This window comes from Solanum tuberosum, unplaced genomic scaffold (genome assembly GCF_000226075.1).
Source record: "Solanum tuberosum cultivar DM 1-3 516 R44 unplaced genomic scaffold, SolTub_3.0 scf00180, whole genome shotgun sequence".
NCBI classification, from domain to species: domain Eukaryota; kingdom Viridiplantae; phylum Streptophyta; class Magnoliopsida; order Solanales; family Solanaceae; genus Solanum; species Solanum tuberosum.
Genome location: NW_006239107.1, coordinates 629,498 through 648,329, shown reverse-complemented (window position 1 = coordinate 648,329; position 18,832 = coordinate 629,498). Strand labels below are relative to the sequence as shown.

At 33.7% G+C, this 18,832-nt stretch overlaps 4 protein-coding genes across 4 annotated transcripts in view; 3 read left to right on the top strand and 1 right to left on the bottom strand.

Moving 5' to 3' along the window:
- Nucleotides 1-1,698: 1,698 nt before the first annotated feature.
- Nucleotides 1,699-3,638, top strand: LOC102582995 (NAC domain-containing protein 100-like). Its single transcript, XM_006354710.2, has 3 exons — nt 1,699-2,169; nt 2,256-2,533; nt 2,698-3,638. The coding sequence occupies exons 1-3, from the start codon at nt 1,983-1,985 to the stop codon at nt 3,241-3,243; spliced, it is 1,011 nt and encodes a 336-aa protein (XP_006354772.1). The 5' UTR covers nt 1,699-1,982; the 3' UTR covers nt 3,244-3,638.
- Nucleotides 3,639-6,703: 3,065 nt separating this feature from the next.
- LOC102582664 (pentatricopeptide repeat-containing protein At5g61400-like) lies at nt 6,704-10,155 on the bottom strand. Its single transcript, XM_006354709.2, has one exon. It carries the CDS (start codon nt 9,397-9,399, stop codon nt 7,372-7,374), a length of 2,028 nt encoding a protein of 675 aa, XP_006354771.1. The 5' UTR covers nt 9,400-10,155; the 3' UTR covers nt 6,704-7,371.
- A 178-nt stretch (nt 10,156-10,333) lies between these two features.
- On the top strand, nt 10,334-12,267 carry LOC107061950 (two-component response regulator-like APRR1). The gene is made up of 2 exons (XM_015312001.1): nt 10,334-11,431; nt 12,077-12,267. Exons 1-2 carry the CDS (start codon nt 11,266-11,268, stop codon nt 12,265-12,267), a joined length of 357 nt encoding a protein of 118 aa, XP_015167487.1. The 5' UTR covers nt 10,334-11,265.
- Nucleotides 12,268-14,610: 2,343 nt separating this feature from the next.
- Nucleotides 14,611-18,832, top strand: part of LOC102582324 (two-component response regulator-like APRR1) — a 7,036-nt gene continuing 2,814 nt past the window's right edge. The window contains exons 1-5 of the mRNA XM_006354708.2: nt 14,611-15,382; nt 16,505-16,666; nt 16,753-16,886; nt 17,269-17,448; nt 18,458-18,554. Of these exons, the coding sequence (XP_006354770.1) occupies nt 15,250-15,382; nt 16,505-16,666; nt 16,753-16,886; nt 17,269-17,448; nt 18,458-18,554 (706 nt within the window). The 5' untranslated portion in view covers nt 14,611-15,249. The remainder of the gene's footprint in view (nt 15,383-16,504; nt 16,667-16,752; nt 16,887-17,268; nt 17,449-18,457; nt 18,555-18,832) is intronic.

The window sequence follows — 18,832 nt, the reverse complement described above, 5'->3', positions numbered from 1 at the left end:
AATTCGAGCGCTAAAATAATTAAATTCAAATACAATATTTTACAAAAAGTTATTGAATTTAACTGAATCGATAGCTATAAACTTCTACGTACGCCCCTAGTTGAGCGTCAAAGTGGTAGACCAGTAGTGGAATCTTGTTTAAATTTAAATAGATAGTGAAGTTCCTTTTCAGTGAACAGAAAAAGTTGGGCTTAGAGAATTAGGAGTATAGAGCCTTGAGATAGGTCTAATTCTAAGTACAAATAATATTTCCAATTGAAAGTGTGACAAACTTTAAATAACTTTAAAACCTTTTTGACAAATTTTATATTTGAAATGGCAAGAGTGGACTTGGCTAAATTGAAAGCTAACAGCATGAAGATTCTGCGCAATGCTGGTCTGCACAAATTAAGTTGTGTTTATTAGAATTGTCACATTCACTTTGATTAATGAGATTTAATATCTATTTTCAGTTACATCATGTATAGCCTTATTTTTGTATGTATTATATGAAGATACATAGTCCTTTTCACACGTACATTCAAGTATTTTGCACACACTTGTAACTTTTTTTTCGTTTTTATTTTCCATCTAGTATCTGATATCCTTATTAAAACTTGATTATATCCAAATCCCGCATTATATATAAGGTTCATTCTGGGGCAGAGCTCCCAACAATATTTTTTTCATACCTAGAACTCGACTTTTGAGCTTTATGCAATAGTATTTTTAGTGTTCAAGTATATATACATGATGTCAATGTATATGATATAACTTTAATTTTTTGGCTTAATGAAGGTTAATTTGGGAATAATAGAATTGTATTAGCAGAAAATAAGAGGGTAGATACATATTTAAAGCACTCTTAATTGCTTTTTAACAACTTAATATTAAGTCACGTTTGATGGTTCTGGTATACAGTTGGAACCACCATGAAAACAACATTTTTAGCCTTCACATAGCTGTTCACACTGCAGGAAAAAAAAACTATTCACACTGTAGAAGTTCCAAACACAAATTAATATGATATTAAATAACTACATTTCAATCCAAAAATAAAAATACAATAATTTTGAAGTCAATATACTATCAAAACTAAAACTTATTCCATTGGTATAATGATCCCTCTATAACAATACCTATCCTTTATACCAACATTTCACTAAGCACTTCGCTATAATAATCAAAGTATAACAAAACAAATTAATAACACTGTCACAATATAAAGATTTAACTATATATACTAGCTACATGGTTCTTTTTCATCCAATCTAACATACTTTAAACTAAATTTGTATCGACTTCAAGAAATTATAAGTCTCTTCCATATAATTATAGGTCTACTTGCATTCAAATGTGTGACATAATGATCAATGAAATGAGTTGAGAATGATAAAGATCTTAAATGCAAATTCATCTGTCCAAGCTTACAAATAACCCCATTAAATTAATTAGTCAATTGACTTGAATACCATAGTGATAAAATAAAAAGTAGTAATTATATATTTTATATAAAATACATAAATGAACATATAATAAAAATGACAAAAGCAGTTGAAAATTGTTACATGCATGGTTTTAACTTTTAGGGATGAGTTGTATTTGGTCAAATTATATATTTGTATCATAGTTAGGAAGAGTTAAGGAGAAGAAGACCTAAACAACCTTCTCCCCCACCCCCCACCCCACTCCATAGTTATAAGTTCCTTAAACTTCACGTATCTATCTCACACAAAAAAAACTCTATTTATGGCCTTGTATTCTTGTTACTTCTTTTTTTCAATCTTTCAGGTTAGTTCCCATGGATTCTCCTATCCTAAAATTTTTCCATCTTCTCCATTCTTGATTTAGTATTCTAGCTCCTGGTTTTCTTTAATCTGTTTGGCCAAAAAAACCCATTTTTATCACTTTATTTCAAAGCCAGCTGGTGAATCGGTGGTGATGAAAAGATTGTAGTGTATATGTATTAAGGAGGAAGTAATTTATTCTTGATCATAAAAAAGATGGAGAATTATTCCGGAGTTGTTAAGGATGATGATCAGATGGAGTTGCCACCTGGATTTCGATTCCATCCAACTGATGAAGAATTGATTACTCATTATTTGTCTAACAAAGTTGTGGATACTAATTTCATTGCTATTGCTATTGGTGATGTTGATTTGAACAAAGTTGAACCTTGGGATCTTCCATGTAAGTTTTTTCATTTTATGAAGCGATATAGACAGTGAAGATTCATGTAGCGGATTTGATTGTTTTGTTGTTGTGTTTGAATGTAGGGAAGGCGAAAATGGGGGAAAAAGAATGGTATTTTTTCTGTGTGAGAGACAAGAAGTATCCAACAGGGCTGAGGACAAACAGGGCAACTGCTGCAGGGTATTGGAAAGCTACTGGAAAAGACAGAGAGATTTACAGAGGAAAATCATTGGTTGGTATGAAGAAAACTCTGGTTTTCTACAAAGGGAGAGCTCCAAAAGGTGAAAAGACAAATTGGGTTATTCATGAATTTAGATTAGAAGGAAAATTGTCTCTTCACAATCTGCCAAAGACAGCAAAGGTACACATAATCAGGATTGAAGCAACCTCTCTATCTCGTAACGAGGTAGAGGTAAGGTCTGCATACATTTTGTTCTCTACAGACTCCACTTATGAAATTACATTCGATATGTTTGTTGTTGTTGTGTTTTCAATTAAAATTCTTTTTTTTTGGGTGTTTTGTAGAATGAATGGGTGATTTGCAGAGTGTTTCAAAAGAGCAGTGGTGGAAAGAAAATCCACATTTCAGGGCTTTTGAAATTGAATTCTAATGAAAATGAAATGGGGAATTCATTTCAGCCACCATTGACAGATTCTGGTACTGCTTCGAAATCCAGCCACGTGCACTGCTTCTCCAATTTTCTCACTGCTCAAAACAACCTTTTCCCTCTTCTGTCAAATCCAATGGATAGTTTCCCTACAACTTCTCTAGTTCCAAATACATTTTCTTGTAACCAAATAGCCCCATTCACTACAAATAATCTAGGTTCATTTGGGGTTCAAGATCCTTCAATTCTTCTAAGGACTTCACTTGACAACTATGGTCTGAATTTCAAGAAAGAGGACATTTTTAATGTACCCCAAGAAACAGGGGTAATTAGCACTGATATGAATACTGATATTCCCTCAATTGTCTCAAATCTTGAAATGAAAAGAAGGTTTCTTGAAGATCAGGTGCCATCAGCAGGTATGGTTGGATTACAGGGTCTTGATTGTCTCTGGAGTTGCTGAATTATCTTGAAACAGAAATGTCAAATAAGTTGAAAAAAAAAAAAAGAGATGAGAAGAGGTAAAACTTTAGTTATTCAGGTTTGGAATGAATTGTATGTGCATGGGTTGTTGCACTGATGGTGTAAAGTTTCATTTATATTGTCAGTGAATATAAGTTAAATCTATCGCACAAATACTATTAGTATGTTAATGTTTTGTTGCTTTTTGTTTCTCAAGTTTGCTTCTCATGGGCAACTTATTAGATGGTGATGTTGAAGTTATATAAATTTAGTAGTGAATGGTGTAAGCATGAAACTGTGGGAGATCAAAGTTGGTGACTTTGTGATCTTTTTACTGTGTTTTTTTCTATGGAAAAAACTGTACTCTCTTCCATCTCTACTATTTGTATTTAGCTATATGCCATGATGCAAAAATAGTATCTCATATACTAATTGTGCTTTCATCCTTTTATTATTTGTTGTCGATTGAAAATCAATGTAAGATTGCGTTTACAATAGGCCTATGTGGTCGGGTCCTTCTCTAGATCCTATGCATAACGAGAGCTTTAGTGCACCTAACTGTCTTTTTTATCGATTTGTAACAAAGCACATTTAAGAATATTGCCCGTTTAATCTTGACATTATTTGATAGTATTTCCCAAAAGAAATTTCCCTCATATAAGTAATAGTAAAATCAGGTAATATTCCTCTTTTGATAAAAAAAAACAGAAAGAAAGAAAATTAAAGATGCTCATATTCTTCTTAATGTTCTAAAAGGGTCACTTTAATTAATCCCCTTTCCCTTTATTCCTAAACACAACAAAAATTTGCAAGTCAATCTCATCCTAATCAACCAAACTATATTTTGTAAAAAAAATAAATGTATTCCTTCGTTTCAATTTATTTTTTTTCTTAAAGTAAAGCTTTAATTTTAATTTTCTACACAATATATTTAAGATTATACGATTAAAAGATATTATAATATATTTTATATATTTAAAATCATAAAATTTATTTTAATTGCTAGTCTAAGTTAAAATTCAAACCAGGGGTATTATATATCCACTTCGATATGAGCTGTGATTTGTCGTATTTTTAATCTCTCTTTTTGTGATAGTCAAAGACTTTCAAGTATTTTACATGTCATTGAGTAATATTTTCCACACAAGAAAAAATCGTTGTGGACGTTTGGTTATTTTAATGTCTAGAAAACAAATAAAGGAGGAAAACAACTTTTGTTTCATAAGTTTTTTACTATGATGCAAATTTTCTCAACTTTTGCAATATATCATTTGCTCCTACTAAGCATGGAACAAATATTTTCACACGACAATATTTGATTAGGTATGAAATTAGTTAAGAATTTTTTCCTAGAACTTGTGATCAAAACAAGTTACAAAAATACATGTGTGATTATAACTAAAAGTATATCGAATAAATTGGAAAAATAAATTAAATAATATCAAATATTATTAATGGTGTGTTTTGCAATCACCACTATGTCATACTTCATCAATTTTTATCCCAAAAAAAATATTAATTTTTAATATATGTTAAAAGAGGTTGAATCAAGCGAATTAAAATATCAATCACGCACGATACTTTAGTCTTCACCATTTACTATCCCCACATAACAAGGACAGAATCAATCCTAAATAATAAACATATCTAAACAAGATAGGATAAGACAAGTTAAATTCACCGTCCTGCTCTGCTTCGCTCTGCCTTGTCCCGCCCCACTCTACTCTATATCTTGGTGTCTGATATTCACATTAGAGTCTGAATAAATTCAAATTCGCATCGAAAAATCTAACAAAGGTGATTTCATACTCAAGGGGACTTGAACTCAAAACCTCTTGATTAAGGATAAAACATTAGATTTTCACACACATGTCAATTTGCTAAATCAACTTTTGGGACAAACATTCTATTGTGACGCCACAATATTCTTACTTTTTGTCATACTCACCCCACTACTGATTTTTTCAATATAAAATTCACGATTATAATCTATTGGCCAATATACAAGGAACAAATATAATTAATATTCCTTTTCGTCTCAATGAAAACAGTGTTAAAGATTCTTCTTCTTTACCATCAGATAGAAACATATGAGGTACATACAAAAAGAAATAATACTATATTACTAACAAAAAATCCATTTCAATCAAACATATACTAAATTCTTATAGAATATGCATTGATGTCCCTAAACAATGGAATATTCCTTTCATTTCAATTCGTATGACGTTAATTTGACTGAGTATGACATTCAGGAAAAAAAGAAAGAAAACATTAAAACTTGATGTTTAAATATGTCATAATATTCATGTGATTATAAATCTTTTGAAACGTGTGGTCACAAACGTGTCATACCATTTTTGTACGACTATAAAATTTGATGCATTTGTCATCAGATGTAAAATGAGAAGATAAAGTTAAATAATTTTTAACTTTAAAAAATAATTCTTTAGGAATTAACGGACTAACAAGAAAATAGTCTCTTTTTGGGATGTGGAGTATATATTTTGCTTGTTTACTACCAACAATTAATCTACATATCAATTTTGCCAAAAGTAACCATATTTATTATTGAAAAAAGTTAACCTCCCGATGTCACCACATATATATATATGATAAATATAATTGAGAAGTGCACGTTACATACATTAATCCTAAGATAATGAACAAAATTTGTCGATATGCTGTTCTTTTACTACTATATATAGATTTCAAGATTTGAATTTTGGAATCTATAACGTTTATTATTTTATTTTATTTAAATATCTCGAAATCTTCCTACGATTTAACCTAAAATTCGAGCAAAAGATAGGTGAATTTTAAAATGAAATCACATGAATATCCACTTTAATTATCATATAAAATACTAAAACGATATGTTTGTCCCCAAGGGATTAACAAACTAAGGTCATGATCACTTGTGTCTGCATTTTTTATTTTGTAGAATTTTCTACCAATCATAAGGGCTCACGTCAAACAATTCTCCATATATTTAAACACTAAAATATTATTGGGTTTAATAAAATATGTTATCAAACATTCTCACGTGTTCCCTACTACATATCGTTATGTCGACATTGACCTCATCAAAAACCAATTAAATTCATAGTATAATGAGTAATATCCATCCCCAATTTGATAAACGTTATGAGAAAATGCTCTGACTCATATATAATGATAGCTTAAAGTTTTTTTCCCCATGTTATCAGAGTGTAGTGTAACATAGTTCATAAGAAACTAAGAAATTACCGTCAAACTTTTTTATAACTATATTTTTTGGCTGCATAGAAACATATAATATAATGAAATATATTATAGAGGATTATTATAGAGAGTTATGATTATAATTAGTTAGTTAAGATTGGATAAAGTCGTTTTAATCTTTTTTCTTTTGTGGGACTTGAATCTGTATGTATATACTATGTGAAACTAGGCAACTAGAAGAGGAACCAGAGTTTATTCAAACAGATATTAGAAGCTCTCTCAAAGAACTCCAATCCAAAGAAACATGAATGGAAGTATCAAGTAATTTACATCTGCGCGCGCTTAGCTTCAAAATCAGCTCTAGCTGCAGACTCGAATAAGAGTTGTATCTATTTGAACTTACAATGCCTTGGCACTTTTTGCAGTTATGAAGTTGTATCATCAAGATCTATGTTTTTCTCCTTGATTCTAAGACCAAAAACTTGATGCTAGAACAATTTAGGCCAGGAGGCTCGCGAACATGTGCCTGTAGTGAAATGGGATTCCGCGTTTCCTGCCTCTTATTGGTTGTGCATACTATTCCATATCATCAGATTTCGGACAACTCATTCAATATCAGATCCAGCCTCTCCACAGTCATCCCCTGCCATAGCATCTGCAGGATAATGGCCATTGAAAACTATGAAATTTTGCATATTCCAAAGTTTTGCTACAGTTGTAATCCGAGGGTACACTTGAGCCTTAGTGATGCTCCTCCAATCAAGAAGTCTGAGGTTGCTCACTTCAGTTGCTCTTCACTCTTTTCCATAACTGCAAAATCGATAGCTCCCCAGAGATATTCATCTATAATCAGCACAACTCAAAAGGCTCGTGCTACTCAGAAGATACTGAATTTTACAGATAACGATGCCTCTTAACATAAGAATTAGTAACTGCTATGTACATGATCCTGGAGGTTTTGCATTAGAGATGCTCCAGAACAAACTAGACCTGAATCTTTTAATTCCTCATAACACTTACGAGTTGAACTGAGATCAACCATGTCTTGGTAGCCCTTGAGCAAGATTTTGTACATGAAAAGATTAGGCATAAAACCAGTCTTTAACATATCTGCCTTTAGCATCATGACACGAGTTATGTGCCTGGCCTCGAAATGACGTTGTATCATCATGGCATAAGTGGATAAATCTGGATACAGACCATTGCGTCGTAGATCCATGAAAAACTTATTGGCTTTGAAATACTGCCCATCTTTGCATAGACCATGGATTAACGCAGAATAAGTAACATTGTTAGGGAAAGAAAGAACACCATTAATGCTGTCTACTTCGACTCCTGTAGATCCAGAACTGCTTATTTTCAAGAAAAAATTGATTGCGTCACTAATCATTCCATTCTTGAGAAATCCATCAACCAAACAAGTAAAAGTCAAAGCGTTAGGAGCAACTCCAGCCTCCACCATCTCCTTATGTAGCCTTAGAGCAGCTTTTGTGTTTCCCATTTTGAAATGACCATCAATCAGCGCTGTATAAACAACCACATCAGGCTTCAAGCCTTTAATAATCATTTCAGTATAGACACCCATTGCAGCTTCTAGATCCCCTATCTTACCAAAACCATCTATCAATATAGAGAAAGTGACTACATTGGGCTGGACACCTTTCTCTATCATCTGAGAACACAATGCCAAAGCCTTCTCCATATTTCTATCCTTGCAATACCTATCAATCAGCTGATTATAAATCACAGAGTTCACGACCACCCCTGTTGCGTCCATTTTCAGCAAAAACCTCTCAGCTTCATCCACTTTCCCCAGCTTACAATAACCCTTTATCAGTGTACCATAAGTCACAACATCTGGAGAAATACCAAGCTTTTCCATCTCAGAATGCATCTCTAGTGCAGTTGACATATCATACCAATTGCAACAGCCATCAATCAGACAATTATAGATAAGTAAATTGGGACCTACCCCAAACTTTACCATACATGCTAATAAATTTCTTGCTGTTATTACTTCACCCACTTTGCAAAGCGGGTCGATCAAGGTACCAAAAGTAACAACATTTGGAAGAATTCCATGCTTCAACATTTTTTGATAAAGTTGAAAGGCTCTTCCAGTATCAGCCTTTTTGCTATAGCCATCCATTAGAGTATTATAAGTGCAAAGATTAGGCATAACTCCCATCTCCCACATTTTGCTGAACATGCTTTCAGCTTCCTGTATCTTATTCTGATTGCAAAGCCCACGTATCAGAGTGGTGTATGTCACAACATTTGTTTGAATCCCTTTCTCAACCATCTCATCATATAGTGTTTTAGCTTTCAAAATCTCACCTTTCAGACAGCATGCATCAATCAATACTCCATATGTCACTACACTAGGACATAACCCAAAGGATAGCATATCCCTATAAACATCCCACATGAATTCAAACTTACCCATTTCTACATACCCATGTAAAAGAGCATTACAAGCATGCAAAGGAGGTAACTTTCCCATCTTTTGGTACACCCAGTAAGCGTCATCAACAAAACCCATTTCAGATAACGCAATAATCAACACCCCAAACACATTACAGCTAGACCCAGAGTCTATTTTACCAAGATCATTGAAAATTAAAGAACAAACCTTTCTGGGGTTGCTGTTTTTTCTAAGATTTTCAATGAGTCGTTTTATCAAACACCTGGCGTCAAGATACAATCTTGCTCGGGTTAAATAATGAATAATGGCTGAGTGTAATGTAAGATCCTTTGTTGGGTCTGTTCTTAAGATTGTTGAATTGAAAAGCCGCATGGCTTCGCTACAGGTCTTGGCATTGAGAATTGCGGCAGATGAAGAAGGGGAAGTTGAAAATGGCAACGCTACAATGGTTCTTGAAATGACTGGTGACTTTATGCGGAAAAGGGTTTTCAAGTTCTGAGAAGAATACTTTGACATTGCTGATTCCATCTCTACATCTCCATTACTTGTTCTGCTTTTAGTACTTCTTCTGCTAATGATGCTAGCCACTCTTTTAGACAATATTTGAAATATGATGTCCGTAATAAAATAATTAATCTTTTTATATTAAACAATGAAACAAACACCCCAAACAATTTTGAACTACAGTTTTCTCACTTCATCAAACTACACATTTCTTTCGATTCATTCTCATAGTTCAAAACAACTAGAAGGTATCGAAAAACTTTTGAAATTCCAAATTCATGGGATTAGAGATAGGTTAGATATTTGGAGCGTGGACAACATGATCAATATTGGGTAAATCGAGAATAATGATGGGTATATCTCTTATACATGTAAACAAAATGGACTTTGAGTCTAACTCGACTCAAAAGCTCAGATCATGAGGTGAGAATTGCTCGAGAAAATTAAGGGCAACACCTCATTATCTGTCAACCAAATATAGGCTATTCTAGCATGTTCATTTAAAGTAAGCTTAGCTCTCTCTTTATTCATAGATGTACAAATGATTCTGCTTAATTTCATTTTGTTATAAACCAGAAACATTTTTTTTTCTTTTTTGATAACCTTTTCAACTAATTCCATTAGATACGTGTTACCTCCCACTAGCAATAGGCATCAGGTAATCGAAAGAAATCACCTAATGTTTTGAACATGAGATTTCTTAACCAACTTTATTGACCACCGGGCCACAACCTTGGGTGGTTTGGAAGAACAAAAATGATTTTGCTTCTACTTGTTCTTTTCTTGCGTGTTGTTGCTACCATAAATGTAAGGACATGGTCAAGTGAAGTTTCATATAACGAACAACATGATGAAATTTAAGCATTGTTGCATATGTAGTTTGATAGTGTTTGTGCTTATGACATCATCTTATGTTTTTAGGTGCAACGATGAATTATGATGCAGTTTGTACCTGGAAAAGTACATACACATGTTTCTGCTAATCAGAAAATCAGTCGAAGTGTTTCTAATTCGTGATCACGAAGTCAATCCTCAAAAGTTCCCTCCCCCAGTGTCCACAACATTAGTAGTAAAGTAAGTGTATGATTTTTCACAGATACGTTTGCTTCACTAGAACAGTTGATTATATTGTCTTTCATTGGATTTCAAATTGGTTATGTGATCCAAAGATAAGTATTTCGATTTTCTCCAACACGTGAAGCTGACGAAAAAATGAGTAGATTGGTGGCGCTATCTTTTGCATTGCTTTTGTTTTTGTTTGGTGCCAAAGAGGAATTTGTGCTTTCAGAAGGAAAGCTGACTGACTTCTCCCTTCCTACCATGCATAAACTAACACATGTGATGATGTGACTTCTAAATGGTCCCCGTTGCTAAAAACTTGTGTGCTGTGAGAAGCTCTGGCCAAACTTTTTTCCGTGGTGATCATGACAATCATAACTACTAAACTCTGTTCTTGCTGATCAGCAATATCTCAACTCGTTTGCTGTTATAGATGCATATAATCAATCTCCTTAGAGAACCTCCATCTTTGATAAGCGATGAGTATGAACATTAGTGGCTGAGAGTATGAGGGTTCTTCTTCTTCAGATTTGCTACGAAGGGAAAGAAATTGCAGTTACACAAACCGCAAATGGAATTAGAAAAACCACTCTAGTTTTCCTTTCTGCTAATTTTGGCTAATCCTAAATTTCTTTCAAACAAATGCAGCACACGGGACAAACACATATAGCCAACTAGAGGTTAGGCCTGCTTTATAAATTTGGTATACCAAACTACCTGTTGGATATAACTCATGTATATAACAAACATAGTTTCGATAGAATATTGAGAGTCCTCGTTGCCAGATTATACAGTAACTACTTCTTCCAAACTCTCGAGTGACTAGTGTCAATGGACACGGGTGAGAGCATTATTGTAAGTGAAAATGGTTGTAACAGAGATCAAGTTATGACCAATGATCTGATGGATTTGAGCAGTGTGAGGGTTCTTCTTTGTGACACTGATGTTGAGAGTTGTCAGGAAGTGTTGGCCCTTCTAAAGAAATGTTGTTACCAGGGTAATACTTCTGCCAATACCTTATTCTATATGAAATCATGGCGAAAATAAGATGCTCAATTGCTTCCTAATAATCATTGGCACCCTATACTATAATGCAAAATTATATACATTATTATTGTTGTTTCCTACATTGCTTTTCTAAATCATTCTGTTATATTTTCCATTTTGGGAAAGTATTAGATTAGGTATGAAACTCCCATCACGACATGTTAAGTGGGATAATATTGAGCCACTTTTTCCCTTTCCTGTATTATGGAATGTCTGCATAAATAATACACGATTAACCAAATTAATTCCCCTACGGGAACAGAGAAATTTCCTAATTAAAGCTTGTCATTAGGTAAGTGACATGATTCAACAGCAACTAGCCTAGCTAGCTATAACATTAAGGAAAAGTCTCATCCTAGAGAAATGATTTTTCGTTACTGTCTTGCTATCTCTTAAAACTTGAGAGGAGGACGTCATATAAATTCATGATTGTGAGTTCTTGTGTCAAGGAATCTTCACTCTATTTGCTTAAAAGAAGATTAATGCATCATTTTAAATGCTCCACTCAATGATCAAGAAATCTTGTTTTTCTTCTTCTTTCGTCTCTTTTACATTGAGACTTTTTCACTTTCTATTTTTGCTTCTTGCTGTACAGTTACCCCAGTGTATTCAGCAGCAGATGCGTTAGATGCACTGAACTCTCACGGGCATTGTATAGACATCATACTAACTGAAGCCTCCCTTCTTATTTCCAATGGCGCAAAGATTTTCAATTTCATCAAGCCGGACATCAATTTAAAACAGATTCCAGTGCTCTTTTCCATTTTATTTTTCTACTCAGAATAGTAGAAATCATGTACAAGGTATCCTTTCTTTTCATCTAACGTCTCATTTCATTTTGTGTGTGGAAGTGATGTTGGATGAAGACGAGATTCGTCTAGTCTTGAAGGGTTTGATGGTTGGAGCAACAGATTTTCTTGTCAAACCATTGAGCAGTAATGAGCTAATGAAACTATGGACACACATGAAGAGAAAAGGCTCATCACACTTAGTATATTAATGAGATTCTCTTAGTGATGTTAAATGTGTTATATTACTGTATTATTCCTTAAGCATAATAATATTATTACCAAGTCAAGGAAATTAACAATATAATGTTCTGTATTAGTTTCTCAACATCTTCCACAATTGGTTGATAATAAAGGACACTGTCTGTTGCTTCTTGTTAATGCTTATTCTTTCTTGCTCTGAGTGAAGCTGGGAATGTAAATAAGAAAAAAAATGGTGTTATAAGTTATGTTGCTCAGACTTGTTAAAACTATTGTAATGTGTGTGTGACAGATCTTCCATTCATGCAAGATTCAACACGAGTTTGAGGGTCCGAGCAAGATAGATTATAATTGCACAAGTTTTAATGAGTACTACAGTTGACAAAATGAAATCCAAAAAGGTTTTGAACATAGCTGACTTGTTTATACATGTGACTATACAGAAATATCTAATTTTGTTTCCATCAGAAAATAACAATCATGTTTATGCCAATATCAACATATGCATACTATATACTTACTTAATAATTTTATATATAACTATTTTATTTGTGACTCTTATAATAAGAGAATTTTTCATTTTACTACAAAGTACAAACAAACTATTTCATATTATTTTTTTTCAAAAAAAATAAAAAATAAACAAGAATAAAATTCGTTGCAACAAGACGATGGAGAAGATATTTAGCTAAAAAACAGTTGGAAAAAGAAAGTGGGGAGACGTGTCAATAAAAGGGAAAAAGGACGGTTTTTTAGTTTTACTCCAACAAAATTAAACCAATAAGAAAAGATATAGATATTTGTTGCCGCTCACGTGTCGGCTTTTAATCGTATAGTCAACTCCACTCCTTTTCATAATCAACCCTTCTTTTCACCATCGGTACCCACCACCGCCGACCCATTTTTAGAAGCGCCGCCTCAATATTATTTTCGTTATCAAAATTTATCTCATGCTTTTATTTTTAACAGTTAAATAGTTTAAGTTTGATCAAAAATTTATGCACAAAATTTTTATTTTTTAAAAATAAAATTTATATATTTATAAACTATGTAAAATGTATTATAAGTCACAACAATTAATAATTCAAAAGATTTGTGAAAAACTTACTATCAATTTGAATCTCAAAATCTGAAAAATATCATATACCGAGACTGAGGGAGTATATTTTTTAATTCCTAATCCGAATTTACTTATGCCTGTTTACTTTTATTTGTTTATCCTTCCAAAAATAAATTTGTATTTTTGTATGTTATTTTTAATATATTAAGAAAAAAATTATTTTTTCATGTTTTATCTTGAATATGAATCACTTATTTTCACCACCATAGAATGTGCTACAACTAATGAAACTGTTCCTTCCTTAATTGAAGGTTTCGAGTTCAAGTTTTGGATATGAAATAATCTTTGGTAGGAAAGCTTAGCTCGTTATGGGACTCTATGCGACACGAATCCACAATAGTAGGCATTGGATAGGGAGCGCTTCCCTCAGAATGGGATCCTATGTGGCGCGATTCCGAAATAATCAAGAACTCCAATGCACATACCAAACACAGGTGAGAAACCAAAATTTAAAAAATCACTTATTTTCTAAATTATTTTTAATTTTTGTGACTTAACCATCAATTAATAAATGTAATATGATAAATAACAATGTTAATGAGTGTATCAAATTCAAATCTGACAAGTAAAAGTGAATAAGTAAGCTATATATTAAAGGAAATTTTTTATAATCTATAATCTGCTAAATAAGATAGTTAATGATTATCACATGTTAACCGTGTAATATCTTATTCTTTCTAGTCAATTTAAAAAATAAACTCAAATTTAAATTAAACATTAGTAATAATTAGTGGATTCAAAACGCAATTATCCATTTCATTTTATACCTTGTCCCTTTCCTAACCCACCTTCCACTTACTATTCAGTTCTACTACTATTTTTCAATCTTGTTTCTTGTACGCCGAGGCGGCGCACATTAGCGTTCACCGTTGTAGCTCAAAAGTGCCATTAGTTTTCCTCTCTAATTAAAATTGATTTAATTTTAAAAAATTTATATTATTTTTAATAAAATAATTTATCACCATATAAATAATTAATATTATTTTATATCGTAGATTTTAAAATACTTTGTCCACAGAAAGATCATTTTGACAATTAATGCTATTAGCCAGACGACACCAAATTCCACCTAAAGACTAATCCTTTTTCTGACCGACCATGGACTTGTTTATTGCTTAATAAGATAGGAAAACTCACTGAGTAGCAGAAAAATTACATTGCTACCGTGCACCGTACTTTGCTAACTTGCGCCTGATTCTGCCGGCGACGTTTTTTTTTTTGGCGACAGTGGAATCCAATATCTCCTATATTAGTGAAACAGAGTTACCGGAGGATTACATGCTAAAGTGCGCCGATCGGTCCGTCAACGGGGATATTTTTACGTTTATTTTGATTGGTGATTCCGAGTTCCGACCGGTATATATCGGTCGGCGGCTGCTGGGGACTTGATGAAACAGAAATAGCCGAAGTTTCTAGATTGATTGCTCTGCTTTCTTGTTGTACCGTGCTCAGCGTAACGGTTGGTTGCTAAATGAATTGGATTGGATGACTACGTGATCAGCAAGATGATGCTGTGCTGATCTGGCAGCCATAACTTTAATTATGGTAGTTTTTTTTATCCCTGTAGTGGAGCGGGAAGTAATAGTAATGGAAGTTCTCCAATAACAGTTTTGGGAGAGCTAGGGTTGTATTAGAACCCTAATTTTTTGTGTGGTGGTTATGGAGAAGAATGAGACTGTGAGGACAGGGGATGGGTTTATTGACAGGAGTAAAGTTAGGATTTTGCTGTGTGATAACGATGCCAAAAGCTCGGAGGAAGTTTTTACGCTCTTGTGCAAATGTTCTTATCAAGGTAATATCCAATTCTTATGATTAATTCACATTGTGGTGTTTGTAGTTTCTGAATTGGTTTTTATGTGATAAAATTCAGATTGCTAATTGATATCATTTGCTTGAGCTTGCCTTCTTTTGTTAATGCATCTTTTGACTTTGTCACTTTGCATTATTTGTTTAAAAAATAGCCCCCTTTGAATTGCGTGAAAGTAGGATACTTCAACTTCGGGTGTCAAAGAGTTTTAAGCACTCTTCAGAGTATGATTTCTTTGACTTGAATTTAAGTTTGAAGCGTGAGATTATTTTCCATGTATTTTGTTCCTTCTCCCATCGGCCTGTCTTTTGTCATTTTAGGGGGAATAAGTGTTCTTTCTATTCGAATCCAATGGGTCGTCAACGTAGGAATGTGGTGCATTTTGGGTCTTAGTCAGTCAGTGCAATTGTTTACGCATTGCATAGGGACAATTTCCAAAGGATATACTTAAAATTCTCAAATAATATATTTCTGGGATGAGTTATGTTTTAGAGCATAGTAAGCTTCACAAAGCGTTGTAGTTCTCCCACAAATTCTATTCATTTTCGAATAACCTATGATCCATTATGATAGCAATAGAAGATTTCTTCTCTTTAACTTATTGCAGAGTTTTAATTTTATTTGTATAACTTGATAACGACGTGTCTCTGCTAGCTAGGTTGCACCTCAACTGATCACCTCTTATCAGCACAGCAAGTAGCTAGGTTGCTAGGCAGATGAGAAAAATTCACCTTGTGTCACCTTTGTTGGGATATGAACCTTGGTCTTCAAGGTTTTTACTCTAGATTTTTGTTTGAATATGGGGGAAGTTTAGTTTTGCAACTTGTTAGAGGTTCAATATCCAGAGTTTTTCTCCTCCCATTCCCTCCCAAAACCCGGAGAAAAACAATAAAAGAAATACATGAAGGAGAAAAAGGAAAAATGTATAATGGAAGAAAGCCTTAAGAGGGAAAAATTGGGGATTAGGGGTGACTGAGAGGAGTTGATGTTAGTAAGTTACTCTTGTTTTCTGATGTTAGTTCAATCTTCAGTTGCTTGCTACACAGTAGTACTAGACTCAGCTTTTTAATGATCCTATGACTAATTGTGATGATTGTTGCATTGCAGTGATATCAGTGAGGTCACCCAGACAGGTGATTGATGCATTGAATGCAGAAGGACCTCATATTGATCTCATCCTTTCAGAAGTTGACCTTCCTATGTCTAAAGGATTTAAGATGTTGAAGTACATTATGAGGGATAAGCAGTTGCGACGCATTCCAGTGATCAGTAAGCTTAAGTTTCTGTAAATTGCACACTACCTCGAAATATACTTATGAGTGTGGTCAAATATACTGTTTCGTTTTCTTTTGTAGTGATGTCATCACAAGATGAAGTCTCTATTGTTATCAAGTGCCTGAAATTTGGAGCAGCTGACTACCTGGTAAAGCCTCTCAGAACTAATGAGCTATTGAACTTGTGGACGCACATGTGGAGAAGAAGGAGAATGGCACGTACTTATTCAATCACTTAATCTTTTCTCTGTTTTACTGTTTGCTTTTCAAAATCTTTTTAGTTTTACTTGAAATATTTATTTATAGCAAGGATATCTGGAAGTTTAGGGTAGGGAAGCATGTGAGAGTGACTGGTATGGACAAATCTTTGATGAACATCTTTTCCCTCATAGGTTTAAATATATTTATTGTTGCTTGTTCTAATATGAATGGAAACAATGTTGGAACCCTCACCCATTTTGTTGTTTATGTTTTTGTTATTTAGGCTGCATGTGAATGAAGTTATCCTTGTACCACTTTTTGATGTTTGTGATCTTCAAACATTCTATGTCAACATCTCTGCAATAATCATTTAATATTGCTTTGTTTCATGTACAGCTCGGACTATCAGAGAAGAACATCTTAAGTTATGACTTCAATTTGGTCGTATCAGAGCCCAGTGATCATAATACAAATAGCACTACTCTTTTATCGGATGACACCGATGATAAGTCAAGGAAGTGTATTAATCCAGAAATGTGTCCCTCTACTATGCTGCAAGAAGAAGCAAGATATAAGGTGGAGAAGCAAGTTCTTTTAAAGTTACTTTTGAAAGCCTTTCTAGCACTTTTATGTAATCACCAAAATTCAAGATGCTAATACCATTGATGAATGCCATCTCATGACTTGTTCTTTTGGGGTCTTAAAATTTGGCTTTTTGGTATTTTCTTAGTACATCAGGAAGGAGAGGGAAAGGGGGAAGGGGAGAGGTTGCTACTCTACTGATGGGATTTGAATCCTCCACCTACAATGTGAAAGGCAGGGTGCTCACCAACGTAGCTGCCCCCCAATCCCTTGGTGTTAGAAACCTAAAATGTCAAGCTTCGGCACTTAAGACTTGAGAGTGGAAAGCTGAGCTAAAAGCATATATGAAGTGGTAGTATGTCTTTTATTTTGGGGTTTTCCTAAAGGGGGAGGGTGTTAAACATATTAATACCTGCAATCTACAGGTTGGATGCACTGCTTTCTCCTCTAGATAAACTGATAGAAAATTTGTTGACCTTTGGTAATTCAGCCAGTTCATATTTCATTGCTAGTTGTACATTCTTATATTAGGGTTAGCTTGTGAGGGATGTTTCATTCAAAAATGACATGTTCTGGGGTGTTTGTGGATAAAACTCAGACTTATTATAATTAAAAAAAAGTCAAAGACTTCTAATATAAATTGCAGTAACTTGCAATTCTGATATCCCAAAACATGGATGGTACCTTTTATTCTTGGTAGCAGCACCAGTTTCTCCTTGAGGTCTACTAGTGAGAAGTTATGTTTTGTAGCTACAGATAATAAATGCACCTTTTGTATAAATTGCGGTAACTTGCAGTTCTATTGTCCCAATACCTGGATAATACATTCTATTTTGAGCAGCAATCACCAAGTGCTCCTTAGTCCAAAATGTATTAGTGACAGATCGTGTTCTGTAGCTACAGATGACAAATGTTGTTAGGCAAAGTTGCTTCTTGATCAAACATTGTTGAACTAACATGTGTGTCTTGTGCATTTATTGTCTGTCATTTTCTATGTTTTCAGTCTATTCCTTCAACTGATGCTGCTCCCGTAGAGACTGCGGTTGTAGTTCCATTTGAGCATCAGCCTGATGCACCAGGAACTGATGATCAAAGGACAGGTCAGTGGTTCACATGATTTTGAAGCTCTTAATGGAAGTATTTATCTAAAATTACATGTTGATAGTTGATGAAAATGAGAACAATCTTCATTTAGAAAACAAATAAGTAAATCATCATCACTGAAAAGGACATTATTTCATTTGGATAATATAATCTTATCTTCCACTATGTCATGTTTACTCGACCCTATAAGATAGAGAACGCAACAGTATATTTGAAGGTATAGCTATTAGTTGTCAAGTTGTTATATGGCTCAAAACCCTTTCCAGCAGTGTCT